The sequence below is a fragment of the Bemisia tabaci genome, chromosome 10 (genome assembly GCF_918797505.1).
Source record: "Bemisia tabaci chromosome 10, PGI_BMITA_v3".
In the NCBI taxonomy this organism is placed as follows: Eukaryota; Metazoa; Arthropoda; class Insecta; order Hemiptera; family Aleyrodidae; genus Bemisia; species Bemisia tabaci.
The window spans coordinates 6,185,646-6,202,769 of record NC_092802.1 but is presented as its reverse complement, the minus strand read 5'-3'; the positions used below and the strand labels follow the sequence as shown (position 1 = coordinate 6,202,769).

The window sequence follows — 17,124 nt, the reverse complement described above, 5'->3', positions numbered from 1 at the left end:
CTTTCGAGCTCCGTGCTATTTATAGTGCGCGAGGTGCTCCATTGAGCCACCCCATACCTACAAAGGCGTGATGTGCTCCATTGAGCCACTCGCATACAAAGGCTTGAAGTGGTCTCTCGAGCTCCACGCTAAAATTCAAGTGAATTCCTTTTCAGCTCTTAGTGTATACCATAAGTATTGTGTAAGAATTATGGCAGAAACGTTCCTCCAAACCGTGCTAAATTATAGTTTCTTTGAACTCTGTGCCGATAAAAATTCAGAATTTCAGACTGCCAGCTTAACAAAGTATAACCTTAATTCAAGTTGGCGACTTGATTTAAAAAAAAAAATTAAAATTAAATCATATGGTTTCATTACATTGTTGACAAGTTAAGAAAAAGCTTATCAACGATGAAAGCCAGAAACAAAAATGCGATGGCAAAAATAGCCATTGCAACATTTGCCGCAAAATCACATTCATAAAAGATAATTCCATTTCTCTCTCTTTATTTCTCTTTATTTATTGTAATGTGAAAAATTTGTCATATGAAATTACGTCATAACATTTTGCATCGGCATGTAACCTCTGATAATTGGGTAAAGATTCATTTAATACATATACAATTTCAGAAAAAATCATTAATAGTTGTTAATAGTTTCCCAAAGGCGAGCTCTCCAACACAGTAGTGTTGGAACCAGCAGCTTGTTTCTCTTTGGACACCCTGATAACGCTGTTTAGCTCTGCATGTTTCCATATTTTTTGTCTGAACTTCCTAGTTCTAGTATGTTTTTTTGCTCTAATTCCTTGACTAATAAATCTGTTTTTGTTTATTCTGTCGACAGATATAGTTTATTAGAGACACCGTCACCCACGGCCAGGACGAACGTGACCTCTGAGCTCTGAACCGGAGTGAGAATTTCGCGAGTTGGAGTGCTTCTGAGCGGAGGATATTCGACACGATGACGACGGCGCGTTCGTTAGCCTTCACCGATTTCGAGGAGAGCATCGTCTTCGACATCGACGACCCGGACTTCGAGAACGGGAACGTGGGCGTGACGTCGGCCACCCACCCCCTCCCCCACTCGCACACCCTCACCACCAACCTCAACAAAGTCTTCTCGTTCACCGTCGGAGGAGGTGAGTTTCGTCCCTTTCATTTCGTCGTCTCCCGGACAAAAGAACGTAACTCCATTCCAAGGTTGCTAAATTGACTCAAACAGTTCAATATTTAACAAGAATAGACCTGGGCAATTTTTGTCGAAAATTGGTCTGATTTTCGCGTGAAATCAGAAGAAAAATCAGCGAATTTTTCGGTCAGAAACGCCCGAAACTCTCCCGGTAAAAATGCAATCTGCGCAAGGAAATTTGGCAACATTGAAATGCAGTTACGTTCCTTCGTGCGGGAAACGACGATTTCTCAGCTTGCTCTTAAAACGGTTCTCCTAGAGACAAGAGACCATGGTGTCTGGTTTTTTAAAAACCGGGAGAAACCGGGATGCATCGGGGAATGAAAATTAACCGGGAAAATCGGGGGAAATCAGGGAATCTGTGTCGGAAACCGGGAATCTTTTCTTCAACCACCCAGGGATCATTTCGTTTTCAAATTTGGCGATCTAATCTGACCGAGCGCTATTCGGCTACCTCCGTCGGCATTTGGCAATTATCGCGCATGCGCAGTCGCATCGAAACTACGCATCAATGACCCGCGAAATTGCATCTTCAATCGGGCCCCAAGAAAATCCGGGAAAGTGGGCGGAAACTTCGGTTTCTTTTCAGGGAATGAGCTCCTGAGAATCAGGGAAAATCAAGGAAAAATCAAAAAATGAGCTTTGCCAAGAAAACTAGACACCATGCAAGAGACCCCCCACTTGTATCTTTGCCATGATGGAAGCTTTTACTTTCAGGACGTCAGCATTCCACCGGTGACTTACCTACATGGTTGATGTTTAACAACGTGTTGGCAGTTTCGTTTTGCAAATAATCCGAAAATGGCCGAAGTTTGTGAAACTTGTTTGGCTCATGACGTCACCCGAAGCTCATCATCCACCATGTAGGTAGGTCAACAGCCGAAACTAGGGTGATGACTGTATCTCCCTTATAATTGGACCGCGTTAAACAGAAAGTTTTTTTTGCAGTGGCAAATCCCTTCCGAAAATCTATCTCCGACGTTAAACGACTGCATTTTACTTGAAGTTGGCAAAAATTGTCATTTTAATGATGCCATTTTGAGAGCTTCTTTCTTAACCACAATGTAACCCAAATAGTGCCTCCTTGAGAAAGGAGCTGTTCCAAAAGCGACTATAAATACGACCCTGAGTCATTTTTGAGGCAAGGAAAAACAGTAGCTCTATTTCTTTTTAGCTTCGTTTCATCGTGCTCAGTCATGATTACTCCGATCATTACTCTGCCATGCCAAGGAAAAACACCGTATGAGCCTCCAGATGTTGCCAAATTCCTCTTGGAAAATCACAATTTTTCTGGAAAATTTAGAAATATTTTTCTCCAGATTTTTCAGAGATTTTTGCTCACAATTGTATCTAATGAGTCTGAAAATTTTAAGGAAAAATATTCATAACATTCTTCGAAAATAAATATTCGTCGAGTGGAAATTTGGCAACATTCGAATTCTCATGCGGCGTTTTTCCTTAGCAAGGCAGTATTATCGTCATTGACTTCAACTGCAGTTGACCTGGTTTTCTTATCACCTCGCGGAAAATAAAATAGTTCTCAATCGCCCTTCCCCCCACCCCTCTGTCCGTCATAAAAATGTCTGTGCACCTCGGCCGATTATAAACCTGGCGATATTGACTTTCATTTGGTCTCCTACATTAAGCCTTCCTGTCCGTCTGATCTGTGAAAACAGCGGATATAGGACCTCCGCCATTTTTAGGGGTCACGCTTTGTTTAGAAACGGCTAACCTTCATGAGTGTTGGTACCAAGTTTCAGATTTAGCTCGTTCAGGTACTTACTTTTTGTCAGTTAGATCAACCAAAACAGTTTGGTTAATCAACTATCTTTTCCAGGCTTCTAATAGGGCTCTTAAGGATCAATATAAAAACAAATCCGATGAAAAAAATTTCTATTGTCGAGGAAGAAATTAACGATATTTACAGAAGTGTAATTTTCGGCCTAAATATCCATTTAAATTTAGAAAGAACTCGTTTCAGAAGTTGGGTTGGAAGGTCTAAAATCTTCGAAGTCTAGTGGAAAATGTTATAGCTGGGATAGTTACGAATGCAACAGACCACTAGTCACGCGCCTTTCGCAGTGTCAATCCGATCTTTCGAATGCCTTCATTTTTTAGGATACTTCACGCATATCCGGGAAGTTTATATAGTTGTATGTTCCGAATCGCATACGCTGTAGGAATGAAGCTCTTGCATGCGTGCGGGACTTGCGATTTAAGGACTGGCTCTTATGTAAAATTTCGCGAGAAACACGATGGTGCCACTTGTTTTCTCTGAAATCAACTCCTAAGCTCAAAAAAAGCTCTCAAAAGTCGAGGCCGTAATAGAGGGGATACCTCACGCTACCCTGAGAGTCCACCCCTATATCAAGAAAAACCCTGCATGCAAAGATACGTTAGCAGGGTTGCCACTTTGTTTGAGGACTCCAAGACTGAAAACACGACAACCCTGTCAATGTACTTGCTCCCTATTTTTGCGGAGAGAGTTCGTCTTGATATAGAGGTGGGCTCTCAGGCTCAGGGTAGCGTGGAATATCCCCTCTATTACGGCCTCAACTTTGAGAGATTTTTCTTAGCTTTGGAGTTGATTTCAGAGAAAACCAGGGGCACCATCGTGTTTCTAGCGAAATTTTACAGTAGGAACCAGTGTCTAAATCGCAAATTCCTGGCACACATAAGAGCTCCGGATCTAGTAACCGATGTAGTAGAGCTCCGGATCCAGCAACAACTGATCTAGTAGACCTCCGGATCTAGTAACTGATCTAGTAGACCTCCGGATCTAGTAACTGATCTAGTAGACCTCCGGATGTAGTAACTGATCTAGTAGAGCTCCGAATTTAGTAACCGATCTAGTAGAGCTCCGCATCTACACGGAGAAAAAAACCTCGTTCGTGGGACCCGAAGTTTAGGTCATATGGATCTCTGAAGTTTTCAGATTGAGCATCTGAACACTTTAGGTCCAGCTGCTGAGGTTTGGATCACACATCTGAAACTTCAGTTCTTACATCTGAAGCACTTCAGATGTGAGAACCGAAGTTTTTCGGATGTGAGAACCGGAGTACTTCAGATGTAAGAACTGAAGTTTCAGATGTGTGATCAAAACCTCAGCAGCTGGACCTAAAGTGTTCGGATGCTCAATCCGAAAACTTCAGAGATCCATATGACCTAAACTTCGGGTCCCACGCACGAAGTTTTTTGCTCCGTGTAGTAACCGATCTAGTAAAGTTCAGTTCTTGCCGTCCCTCCGAAAGCTTACACCTGAGTCGCGGATGGTCATCATTAGATTTTGTCAATTAAAGACTCTCCAGGAACTTCGAAATGTCTTCCGCGCTTCGAACTTTTTTGTCGGGTCGAGCAGTCGTTCTTATCGCATCGTTCTGGATCACTTGGAGGCTTGCCACTTGATTTGCCGCCTTCCACCATTCTTCCCTGATTGATTCAGTTTCTTTTCTTGATTCCTCGAGTTCCCACCTCAGTTGTCTCGTTTTATTCGTCTCCTGCTTCAGTTGTTCCTTGATATCAGCAAGCTCCATCGTCAAGTCCGATAACTCCCTTTCAAGTTCGGCGGATCGGTTATTCGACTTTATCAACTGCTTGTGAAAGTTGTCGGCTCGCTGTTGAACTTCTTTCAGCTGGGCCTCGGTCACTTTTACCGTGCTCCCCTTCTTCAACAACTTATTCTTCAAGTCACTGAATACCCTTTTTGTCGTGCTCAACACCTTTTTTAATTTCAGCGCTTCTTTTTCCATCTCCGACAACCGAGCTCTTAGTCGTGCGGCTTCTTCCCTGGACACCGCTAGGTGTCGCTGGGTGTCCTCAGCCTCTTTTTGCTTCTGCGACAGCTGATCTCTTAGCTGTTTGACCTCACTCCGAGAATCTTTCAGTTCCCTCCTGAGGTCTGCCGCCTCCTTCCTCGAGGCTAACAATTGCTTCTTAAGCGCGTCAATTTCTCGTCTTGCATCTGACAATTGTCTCGCGTGTTCCTCTGCCTCCATTTGCGCCCCCAAATTCTGCCTGCTGAGTGTACCCTCTTTCCCGCTAGGGTGCGCCACTTTCATTCTGAGTTGATAGGCGTCCCTCTGCAATGCTTGTACTTGCCCTTGGAGCTCGGCGATTTTATTCGCTCCAGACATCTGTCTTTCCAGCGTGGCTCTTTTCGCTTCTGATAGCTGACGGCTGAGGTCCTTGGCTCTCTCCGCCTGGGCCAAAAGTTCCGGTTCGTTGTAAGCGAGAAATTTGATAGTGATACTCTTATCCCTGGCCAACCGCACCACCCGTGCGCGCCCTTTTTGCGTTTGTCCGATGAAGTTTAAAAATCCGTACTGCCGAGCCTCCTACAAAAATCAAAGAAACCTCAAGAAGGGCATGGCGAATTTTCACGAAACCATGACCCTTAGACAAGATGCAAGTTTGAGCATTCTCATGTACAGTTTTTACAATAAAAAAAAAAACAATTTAAAAAGCGGGTAACAAGGCTAAAATTTCACATACACAAAACCAAAACGTTTCTGCGGAAAATTCAGCCATCCTAATAGTCGGATAAATCAAAATAAAAATGGTTAAAAATCTAAAATAGTACCGGATAACTGCCTTTCAATTGGGAATGTTGTTTTGACAGAAATTTTGATAACATAGTCAAGAAAAACACCGAAAACGGGCATCGGCAAAAAAAATTTCTGCCATCAAAATTTCTGTCGTAATAACAACATTCCCAATTGAAAGGTACTTATCAGGTACTATTTTAGACTTTTAACCATTTTTATTTTGATTTATCCAACTGAGGATGGCTGAATTTTCAGCCGAACCCTGGTAAAAATTGGCGATAAGAGCTGCGTTTCAAAATACCATAGGAATTCTTATAGCCGGCTGAAGAAGGCTACAGAAAATCATATAGCTGGCTGTAGAATGCGGAGAAAATCATACGGCCGGGCTATGCGAACGATAAAAAATTATGCAGCCGGGCTATAGCTCCTATAGCCGGGCTTTACACTGTATCGCCTGGCTGTTGCTTTTTCGCTATCGATTATAAAAGGCTATAAGAAATCGTGTAGAAATTCGTGTGCTTTGGAAAGCATTAAGTTTGACACGGAACCACCTTAATATTTACAAAACACACGTTATATTTTCCTTTAATAAATATTTTTTTCATCAGTTAAAACGAGAATAATCCATACAGGATGTGCAAACATTTCAAAATCATGAGTTGAATAACGCTGAGATCGCCAGATGAAATATTAGAGCCTAACACAAACACAAAGCGGAGCGGCGACGCACTGGCGCCTACAAACCTAACAGGGATACTTCACGCATTGCGCAACGCGTGAAGTATCCCTGTTAGGTTTGTAGGCGCCAATGCGCGTTTCGCGCTGGCTGCCCGCCTGCCGCACCGCAGCGTGCCACGGCGCTTGAAGCAACTTTTTCACAACAGAGGTATTGCACAGTATCATACGAAACTGAAGGCGCTCTAATATAATAGGAATGACAGGCATCCATCAAAAGTACGGAGCTTTCCTTGCAAAATTAATCAAGATACTACGGCCCAAAAAGAGAGCAGTGGTCCAAAAACTCACTAAGCCCTAGCATCCGTAATTAGTGACGTTTAGCATACACTTTATCGCCTGGCTGTGAGTTGCTTAATCGTCATCGGCTATAAAAGGCTCTAAGAAATTGTGTAGCTGGCTATAGAAGCTATTGGAAATCTTACAGCCGGCTGTAGGTCTATGGTATTTTGGAACACAGATTCTACTGCCAATTTTTACCAGGGAAACGTTTTGGTTTTGTGTATGCGAAATTATATCCTTGTTATCGGCTTTTAAATTGTTATATTATTGTATATCATGTCACGGGCTGCAGAGCATCTATCATATTTCATGTACAATGTTTGTAACACACGCCGGCCAAACAGCAAGTTGCCGGTAAGAAATCGCGTTAGGAATTTGCGCGAAATAGTTGCGTTGCGAAGGCCGTGGCGATCTTCACCCGAAATATTGTGACACATAAAGTTGAATGCTTTCTGTCGCATTAAAAATTAAGTTGAACTTTATGTGACGGAATATTCCGGTTCGAGATCGCCGTGTCCTTTCACGCAACCGTGACGCAAACGCAGTTCCGTAGCGGTGCTGATGAGAAAGAACGCCGTGTAAGTCTTCGAAGGTTTCTTTCTACAGTTTCTCTAAGCGCCTTCAAATAACGGCGATACTCCGCAATACACCGAAGCTCGAATAGTGGTATGACCCAACCTCGTTCGTGTGATATGAAGTGCGCAAATGGACCACTAGACAAGGTACGAATTTGAGCATTCTGATACATGTTTCTTAACCAGAATTTCACGTAGGACACGATTCGCGCAACGAAAATGACTGAAACCAACTCCTAACGGAGATATTAACATTTTTATCTCACATTGGTTACGAGGAATTTGAACTGCCCGCTGACATGAAACTCAAAGCTCTACGTGAGTCAAATCGCGCATTACAACGGTTTCAACAAGCTTCTTAATCGAGTAATGTTCATTTCCCACCCTGTGTTGTTCAAACTATAAGCAATTTGCTACAGCTGAGCCAAAGCGTCAAGATCGAGGTTGCCAGATTTTTATATCGCATAGACTTTCATGATAGCGTTTAGCGCACGATGTGAATCACGCAGAGCATTGAGTTTTCATGAGCGGGTGGTTTGAATTCACCATCAAGAATCATTATATATCTTTGGAAGGAGTTGATTTTGGGAATTTTCGTCATGCGCGTCGTATTCTACGTGAAATTTTGATGAAGAAACATGTATCAGAATGCTGAAATTCGTACCTTGTCTAGTGGTCCATTGCAATAATAAACCACTCTGGATGATTTGAGTTCATAGGTAATTGGCTGCCCTTTCGAGCCTTAAAAGCTTCATGACCTAGCCTCTAAATTACCGATATGCCCGCACTGTCCCTATACATATAGGCACCGTAGATATGGCCACCGCCAGAGATATGTAATATTTGTTTTACCTGGGGTCCTAATGTTTTTTCGATGAGATCTCTGAGTTCCTGGGACACCATGCATTGGCATCTGACCCAGTATCCTTCTCCAACGGAGGCAGGCTGGGTTTTACCATCCAGATCTTCGAAATAGCCATGAAGGGTTGTACAATAATGCTGACAGTCTTCCTTGGAAATCTTCATCTCGTCTACGTAACCCCTCAAGTCCCTCAACCGCTGTTTTACTGGATGAATGCACCAAAACAAAATGAGTCAGCAAAATATAATTACTACATTTTTAGCCTCTTACATCCGAACAAAAGGCACCATAATAAACGGGAGTGTATTTAAGGCATTTCAAATTGGCTTTTCATCCCATACGTATGTTATTTTTTAAAGAAACATTCAAATAACGAGAGCTTTCTGTGAATTTCTCCTAAATTACGAGGATTGTATTCACAAAAGCTTGCCGGTTCTGGTGCTGTAAAATTTAGGTATGAATAGGGTGTTCACTTTCAAAAAAAGTCACGAATTTTGAAGGGTTAGTACTAAAGCACAGCGAAAGGCTACAGATTTTTCAAGCAAAGGCACAAGAATTTGATATTTTGCAATACGCTCACAGGAAATGCCTCGAAAGAATGCAGTCTTTACGTATTTTATCGTATTACGTTTCGCGAATTCTTAGGTTCTGCATTTTTTCGGGTCGTTCCTCTAGAATTATCACATTCAACTTTTCGAATCCGAATTTTTCTACTTTTTCATAGATCGTACTCGATAATAATTCGATGTATCGTTTGGTTTCAAAACAATGGATCATACCAGGGTGTCTAGCGACCGGGAAAACCGGGAAAGTCAGGGAAAGTCAGGGAGATGAAATTGGTCCGGGAGAAGTCAGGGGAAGTCAGGGAAGAAAAACGCAGAACCGGGAGAGAAGCGAACTCCCGTCGAAGATCGCGATTTTTTGAATAACTTCACGGCGCTTCGATACTTAGCCGTGCAGCGCTCTCTCCTGGTCTGAGGTGCCATCTGAACCGTTAGTGCTGACGTAAATAAAGAGACTACATAGCGTAGTCTCTTTATTCTATGGTGCTGACTAGTGGTGCTCCCTCTCTCTATCGCTGTGTTGCGTCCGCGACGCCTCCTTTAGCGTCCGCGACACCTCTGGAAGTGCCCCCGACGCCTTTTGAAGCGTCCACGACGCCTTTAAAGCGTCCGCGACGCCTCCTTCAGCGTCTGCGACACCTTTGGGAGTGTCAGCGACGCCTGTGCAAGCGTCCGCGACAACTTTAAGGCGTCCGTGACGCCTCCTTAAGCGTCCACGACACCTCTGAAAGTGTCCGCGACGCCTTTTTAAAGCGTTCACGACGCCTTCCAAGCGTCCAGGACGCCTCTGGTAGTGTCCGCGACGACTTTTGAAGCGTCCATGACGCCTTACGCAACTTAAGGCGCGTCTGTCCGCGGCGTCCTGGACGCCGGCGGAAAATGCTGCTACCGAGTCGAGGGCGAGAAGACGCTCACATTTCGGAGCACGGCACCTTAGGAGCGGAATTTGTGGATTTTTTCCGCTCTGTCCGCTGTCAATTTCTCGAATTTTCGTTGATCGGACAGTATGCTTTGAGCCGCGAAAATGGCTGGAGGCGCTTTTTTTTTAGGAGGGTGTGGATTCGATCGACAAGAATCGACCGAAAAATAAAAACGTGAATCGATCGACACCGATTCGATGGACAAATTATTAAAAAAGCGGTGTCGATTCGATCGACATGAATCGATCGGAAAAAACCGTGAATCGATCAGAAAAAAACGTGAATCGATCAGAAAAAAACGTGAATCGATCGGAAAAAAACGTGAATCGATCGGAAAAAAACGTGAATCGATCGACGAGAAATGATTGACAATTAATTAAAAAAAAAAAAACCGGTATCAAGTCAATCGACATGAATCGATCGAAAAACCAAAACGTGAACCGATCGACGTAATTCGATCGACTCACAGGTTTGTCGATCGACTCATAGGTTTGTCGATCGATTCACAGGTTTGTCGATAGACTCACAGGTTTGTCGATCGATTCACGGCTTTTGTCGATCGATTCACGGCTTTCGTCGAACGATTCACGGATTTTGTCGATCAATTCACGGCTTTTGTGTTCGATTCGCGGGTTTGTCGAACTGAACACATTCGAAAATATGTAGGAAAAGCAGCGGACTGAGCGGAATTTGTCGGTGTCTCCGCTCCGATCTGTTGGCGACAGATCGGAGCGTCCTCCATCGGCGTTTTCCGCAGCGTCTCTCCGCCGCTAAGGTGCCGTCCCCGCGCAAAATCATTAGACAGATTTATCGGCGTCTCTCCGCGGCGTCCAGGACGCCGCGGACAGACGCGCCTTAAGTTGCGTAGCTTAAAGCATCCGCGACACCTCTGGAAGTGTTCGCGACACCTGTGGAAGCGTCCACGACAACTTTAAGGCGTCCGCGACGCCTTCTTAAGCGTCCACGACACCTCTGGATGTGTCCGCGACGCCTGTGGAAGCGTCCGCGACAAGTTTTAGGCGTCCGCGACGCCTGTGGGAGTGTCCGCGACACCGCTTGAAGTGTCCGCGACGCCTTTTGAAGTGTCCACGACGCCTCCTTTAGCGTCCGCGACGCCTCCTTTAGCGTCCGCGACACCTCCGGAAGTGAACTATTTCTTCCTCTATTTATTTAATTCCCGAAGTTGCAAATGTCTATAAAGTTTTTTGAAGTAAGCAAAGATCAAGTTGATGCAATAGTGGAAGAAAGAAAAGAATCTTTTTTACGAGAGTCTCCGTTGACACCATGACACCCAAAGACCGCAGAAAGGTTTTATTCTTGAATTGTAATCCATCGCTTTGAAGGGTGGAAAACATCGTACAGACTGAAAGCAAATCTTGGTAAAAGGTCATGAAAAGTCAGGGAGAAAGAAAATTCAATAGGTCAGGGAAAACCTTGAAAGTCAGGGAGAATGAAAAGAAAAATTTGCTAGACACCCTGATACCCTCAAACAAAAATTTTGGGATTTAATTTAGAAAAGTTGAAATTGAGAAAATTCCTAACAATTTCACCTTTCATTGCCATTGGATACTCGAAAGAATAAAAATTCGATCGCAAAAAAACCGTTCCTTCAAATTGCTCAATTGACTTTTGAGGCTATGATTACATATTGAACCAACGATATCGATGCAATCTCACCTGTTTGATGTATCGAATACGATCTATTGGAATTGATCGACAAAGCGATAGACAAAGGAGGCACATGGAAAATGGAGCGATCCTGTTGGTTGAAATGGGTGGTTGTTGTCGGCTAAGGGAGAAAATGATGGACTAACCAAAGGTTATTTAATGAGAGTTAACCACAGAGTCTTTCGAAGGTTGTCGTTAGTTAGTTAATTATTCACTACTGACTCTTTTTTCCATTGCAACCAAATGCCTTCATCAACGGTATCGCTCCATTTCATTTCCCATCAGTCCTCCGGTTTCAATAATCGGCCCATAGATGGATACTTGTTCTTACTTACTCTCAAATTTTGGTCGGATGGCGAGAGCTCGTACGTTGATCACTATAAACATCACAAGGTGTAGGCGCATTTTCTACGTCATTCGCTTTAAACCCTTTGAGACCTAGACGTCCCCGAACCGTGCATTTTCTATTTCTCTTGGTAATTTTCCACATATACCAGTAGATGAAACGAGCTGCTGTAATCTAGAACGGCTCAAAATTGTATAGAGGTTCTTTGAACACATTGAAACAAGAGAAATAATAATCAAAATAAAACTGTAAGGCGTGGAAAAAACTCCAACAAGGAACTCCATCAAATTACATTATCTAATACACGATAAATAAAGGCTGGTCGTTTTAAGGCGATATCACTTATGCGCGGGAAAATTTCAACCGAGTATAGGACCACGAATACTGCGGTCGGGAGGATCGACTCAAAAAACGTATAGAGGGTCTCTGAACACATTGACACGAGAGGAAAATTCAAAATGTACTGTATCGCGTAGAAAAAATGCCATCGAGGAAATCTATCAAATGTCAACTAACCCACGAGAAAATGAAGGCTGATCGTTCTAGGCGATGTCATTTATAAACGGGAAAACTTCAACCGAATATGTAAATGCGGAAACTGTAGTTGGGAGGCTGTCACGACACCATCGCAAAATCTTTCGTTTTATATCGTAACGTATCGCACTGAGAGTTCACGCAGCTAAAAAACCATTTCGACCGTCAGACCACTTGTGATTTTCAGTCGTCATCTCGCTATTGCGTCAAAATTTACATCATCATTGTACAGCCCATCGCGACTTGAAACTTTCCAAAAAGGGGAGTGAAAAATGTTTTTGTAGTTCTATGGTGTAGTTGGCAAAAAATCGTTTTCTATGTACCGCGAACGGTGCGTGACGCGCAATATTTTCCCGCATGGCAATGTTTTCCTGAATACATGTCAAGCACGCAGCCAGAGACAAGAGACCCTCCTCTAGTATCTTGGCCATGGTGGAAGCTTTTACTTTCGGGACTTCAGCATTCTACTGTTGACTTACCTACATGGTTGATGTTCAACAACGTGTTGGCAGTTTCGTTTTGCAAACAAGCCGAAAATGGCCGACGTTTGGGAAAGTTGTTTGGCTCATGACGTCATCCGAAGCTCATCATCGACCATGTAGGTAAGTCAACAGCCGAAAATAGGGTGATGACTGTTGCTCGCTAATAATTGTCCATAAAGAATTGTTGAAACCCCGAAAGTAAAAGCTTCCACCTGTCGCTAGGAGGCCAGTGGAGGGTCTCTTGTCTCTGCACGCAGCGAGGCCGTGTTTCCACAGGGTGTCCCAGGATTAAGTACGAATATTGAAGGAGTCGATTCTTATGTATGTGTGAGCCGCTTTTACGGCGCGCTAGGGCGCTCTGCGACGCCTACTCTCCACAGGAATCTGTCATGGTAGAGATCCTCCGGAAGCTGGCATCTCTCCATCTCTTCACGGATGCCCTCTACCCACCGTTTGGCTGGACGCCCTCTCCGTCGCCTACCTGGGGGGACCCACTCCAACACCTTCTTCGGCAACCTGGTATCAGCCATTCTCTGCACATTAGGAGTCGATTCTTTCTGTCAAAAAAAGACGTTTTTGTGGTGTAACTTTTTTCTTCCAAAAACGCTTTCCCTGGGGGCCGCCCCCCACCCCCTTTGCGCCCACCCGCGCTCCATACAGTCCCTATTATCTCGGAAACGATGAGTCACAGCGAAAAAACGCATGACACATTTGCTCAATATTTTTCAACGCTAAATCTAGTGATGCCGTCAAAAACCAATTTTTGTCGCTGCAAACATTAATTTTGGCCACTTTTAGGTCCGATCTCCCCCCCCCCTAACCCCCCCCCCCCCCCCTAAACCCCCCCTCAAAATGCGTTTTCCCTTTTTAGGAGGTCAAAAATTAAAAAAGCGCTAAGAATCACCCTTATTTACCGATCTATATTAGTATTGGTTGATAAACATTGTCACAGTGTTAGAAAGACGATTTTTCTTCTCAAACTTTAGGGGGCCGTGGCTCCCAGGGAAAGCGTTTCTGGAAAAAAAGTTATACCTCTATAAGTCTTTTTTCGACTCAAAGAATCAACTCCCTCAATATTTGTACTTAATCCTGGGACACCCTGTATTTTTACTTTTTTAATTCTCTTCATTTTCCATTCACAAGGGCGAACCCCTCCTGGCCCTCCTTGCAACACCCAAGAATGTAACGTTGATTATTCAATATACCGAGGAAATTTACCATGGTTTCCACGAAAACACTATTTTCATTGACGAAGATATCCTAATTTTCAAGAGTTTTTCTGATCTGTGAATGGTATGTTTAGATAGTATCAGGGCGACTCTCTTCTAAAAAAAAGTCCATTGAAATATTATGTTTCCTCACTTGTTCCTTGTCTTCTCTGAATTCTTTAATAATATGCTGTGTGAGCTTCCGCGACACGTGGCTATGACATCTGAGCGATAGCATTTGGCTTTTGCGTTAGTTGCTGACGAGCTCGTAATCATATTAATTACATTTTTTAGTAAGGAACCACTATTTCTGGCTCATTTTAGAAACAACATACATGCCATTGGTTTCCCTGTGCAGATATGTGCTTTTATGGGAGAGGCAGGGATAAAGGTTCCTCATTTCAAAATGTACTAGCTGCTCCGGGCGCCCTACGGGCGCCCTCCACAGCTAGCAATGGTGGTGCAGTAGCTTATTTGGAATCGGAGCGATTAGTTGAATCTATTTAATAATGATGATGATTCTGCGGCAGAAGATCAAGGAATTTAACTGCCTCTCTGCGTTACAGGGTGGAGACTGCCATTCTACCGAAAAATGTTATAAAAAGCTCGCATTATTAATTTTTCTTTTTTTTTGTGTTACTGTTTAAATTTTTTTTATTTTTATTTTTTGATAATTTTCTAATGACTATGAGGCTTTTGGGATTTATAAAAGATCGAAGCACCTCTTTGTGCACGATGTTTTTTGTACGGTTGCCTTTGGGAAGAATTTCTTCTTCTTCTTCTTCTGCCTTCTGACTAGGGCCGTGACCCTGTTTGTCTAGCCTCTAAAACAGTAATATGATGCCGATGAGAGAGATCACTTAATTCTCCGGGGATGAAAGGCAGCTCTGTGCCCATCTCTTGGGCGGTCGTCCGGGTTGCCTTTGGCTATGAGGTCGTCCTACCATACAAATCTTGGCAAGCCTTTCCCCGTCCATCCTCTCAACATGTTCCGACCACATTTTCCGGCGCATCTTGGTCCATTTGGCAATATCTTGAATTTGGCACTCTTCGCGAATTGACTCGTTGGTCTGCCTATCTCGGAGCGTAAAGCCTGCTATTTTCCTCAGGACTTTCATTTCTACGGTCCGCAACTGTTGTTTAGTGCGCTTCGTGTCCGCTCGGGTCTCCGCAGCGTAAGTCAGCACAGGTCTTACAACCGTTTTATAAACTCGAACTTTGCTCTCTTTAGCCATGTACTTATTCCTCCAAACCATTTCATTTAGGCATCCGGCTACTCTAGTTGCCTTGATTGTCTGACTCCGCACCTCGGTCCCTAAATCCTTCACACTCGTTATTAAAGCGCCCAAGTACTTAAACTGCATTACTTGTTCAACTACGGTACCGTCCACGACTAGCTTACATCGTATTGGATTTTTGCTGATGACCATACTTTTTGTTTTTTTAGCCGACACTTTCATGTTGAATACCTCTGCAGCCAGGTTGAAGGAATGGAGCATTCTTTGCAGATCATCCTCGGAGCTTGCTACTAAAACAGCATCGTCTGCATAACAGATTATATTGATATTCGAATTGCCTAGCCGATAGCCTCTCTTAAATCTAACTGCATCGATTAGCTTATTCATTAACAAATTGAATAGAAAAGAGCTGAGGGAGTCCCCTTGTCTTACTCCTCTGTTTACAATGACTACATCAGAGGTTCCCTCCCTGGTGACTATCCGTGTCTTGGTGTTCGAGTTCAAGTCGGCAACTATCTCGATGAGACACCTGGGAACATTCCGCTCGTTAAGTATCCTCAAGACATCTGTTCTCCGTACGCGGTCGAATGCCTTCTCCAAATCCACAAAACATAAAAATAAAGGCTTGTTGAACTCGATGGATTTCTCTGCCAATTGTCGTACCATGAATATGGCATCGTTGGTGCCTCTGTTTTTCCTAAACCCTTGCTGTTCCTCGGCCATATGCACAATCTGCTCCAAAATATCTTTGAGAACGGATGTAAATAGCTTGGAGCACGTGTTTAGGAGCGTAATACCGCGATAATTTTCAGGTACAAATTTGTCACCTTTCTTGAAGATGGGAATTGTGAAACTATCCTTCCAGTCTTCCGGCATTTTCTTTTCTTCCAAAATTTTTTGGAACAGACGATGCATCCACACAGCTAGGACTTTTCCACCATATTTAACGAATTCATTTCCGATGCCATCTGGTCCAGGGGATTTTCTGAGCTTTAATCTGTGAATGGCTTTGGTCACCATCTCCAATGACACGGTCACATTATCTTCGTTCTGGTAATCAATCCTCTCTTGGATGTCGTCATCTGCATCTTTGTACAGTTCAGTAAAATAAGTGTGCCATTCTTCTTTCCGAATGTGATGGGCCTGCCTAAATTCACAGATTTCTTTCCGCTGATTTCGAAGAGCATTCCACATTTTCCGTTGCGCACCATAAAAGTCATGCTCCATTCCTTTGGTGTAACTTTCCCAATAGCCTTCTTTAATTTTCCTAATTCTCTGGTTCATCGAATTGCGGACCCTTTTGTACTTTTCATATTCTTCTGGAGTGGGATTAGATTTATACTGTAAAAATGCTTCCTTCTTAGACCTTGCAGCATCTCTGACTTCATCATGGGATGACTTCATCATTTTTCATGGGAAGAATTTGGACTTCAAAATTTTTGTACGATGTAGCTCGTGAGAGTGCAACATATAGTTTACCATGGCCAAAAACTGTTTGGGGTAAATAAATGCCGACTCGCTTCAGTGTTTGACCCTTAGCTTTGATGATGGTCATGCAGAACGCAATGCGAATTGGAAATTGTCGCCTCTTAAAAGAGAAAGGGAGAGAGGAGTCTGCAGGTGACAAATCAATTCTTGGCAGTGAAATTCTTTCACCGGCCTTCTCGCCGGAAATGACCTGCAAATCAAGACAATTTTCATAACGTTTCCAGACGATCGATCGGGTACCATTCGATAAACCTTTAGAAACGTTGAGGTTTCTTAAAAGCATGACAAAAACCCCCTCCAAAAGTGTGAGTTTATGCGGTGGTAAGCCACTAAGATTAAGACTGTCCAAGAATTCGAGGGGAAAATTGAGAGCCTCTCCCTCTTCCTCTACAATGAGCCTGTTAACACTGAAGTACGTTTTAGAGACACCTGAAAGAACTTCAACAACCTTGTCGTTAATTTCATTGCAATGCTTATTTTTAGGGGCCAGAATTGCGCAGTTTGTGAAATCT

General features: G+C 43.4%; 1 protein-coding gene across 2 annotated transcripts in view; it reads left to right on the top strand.

The window, feature by feature from the left end:
• The window catches only part of Pino (protein pinocchio), a 329,206-nt gene that overhangs the window by 71,178 nt on the left and 240,904 nt on the right, over window positions 1-17,124 (top strand). For both annotated transcript variants that reach the window (XM_019040487.2, XM_019040488.2), the window contains exon 2: window positions 823-1,117. In XM_019040487.2, the coding sequence (XP_018896032.2) occupies window positions 940-1,117 (178 nt within the window). In that variant the 5' untranslated portion in view covers window positions 823-939. The remainder of the gene's footprint in view (window positions 1-822; window positions 1,118-17,124) is intronic.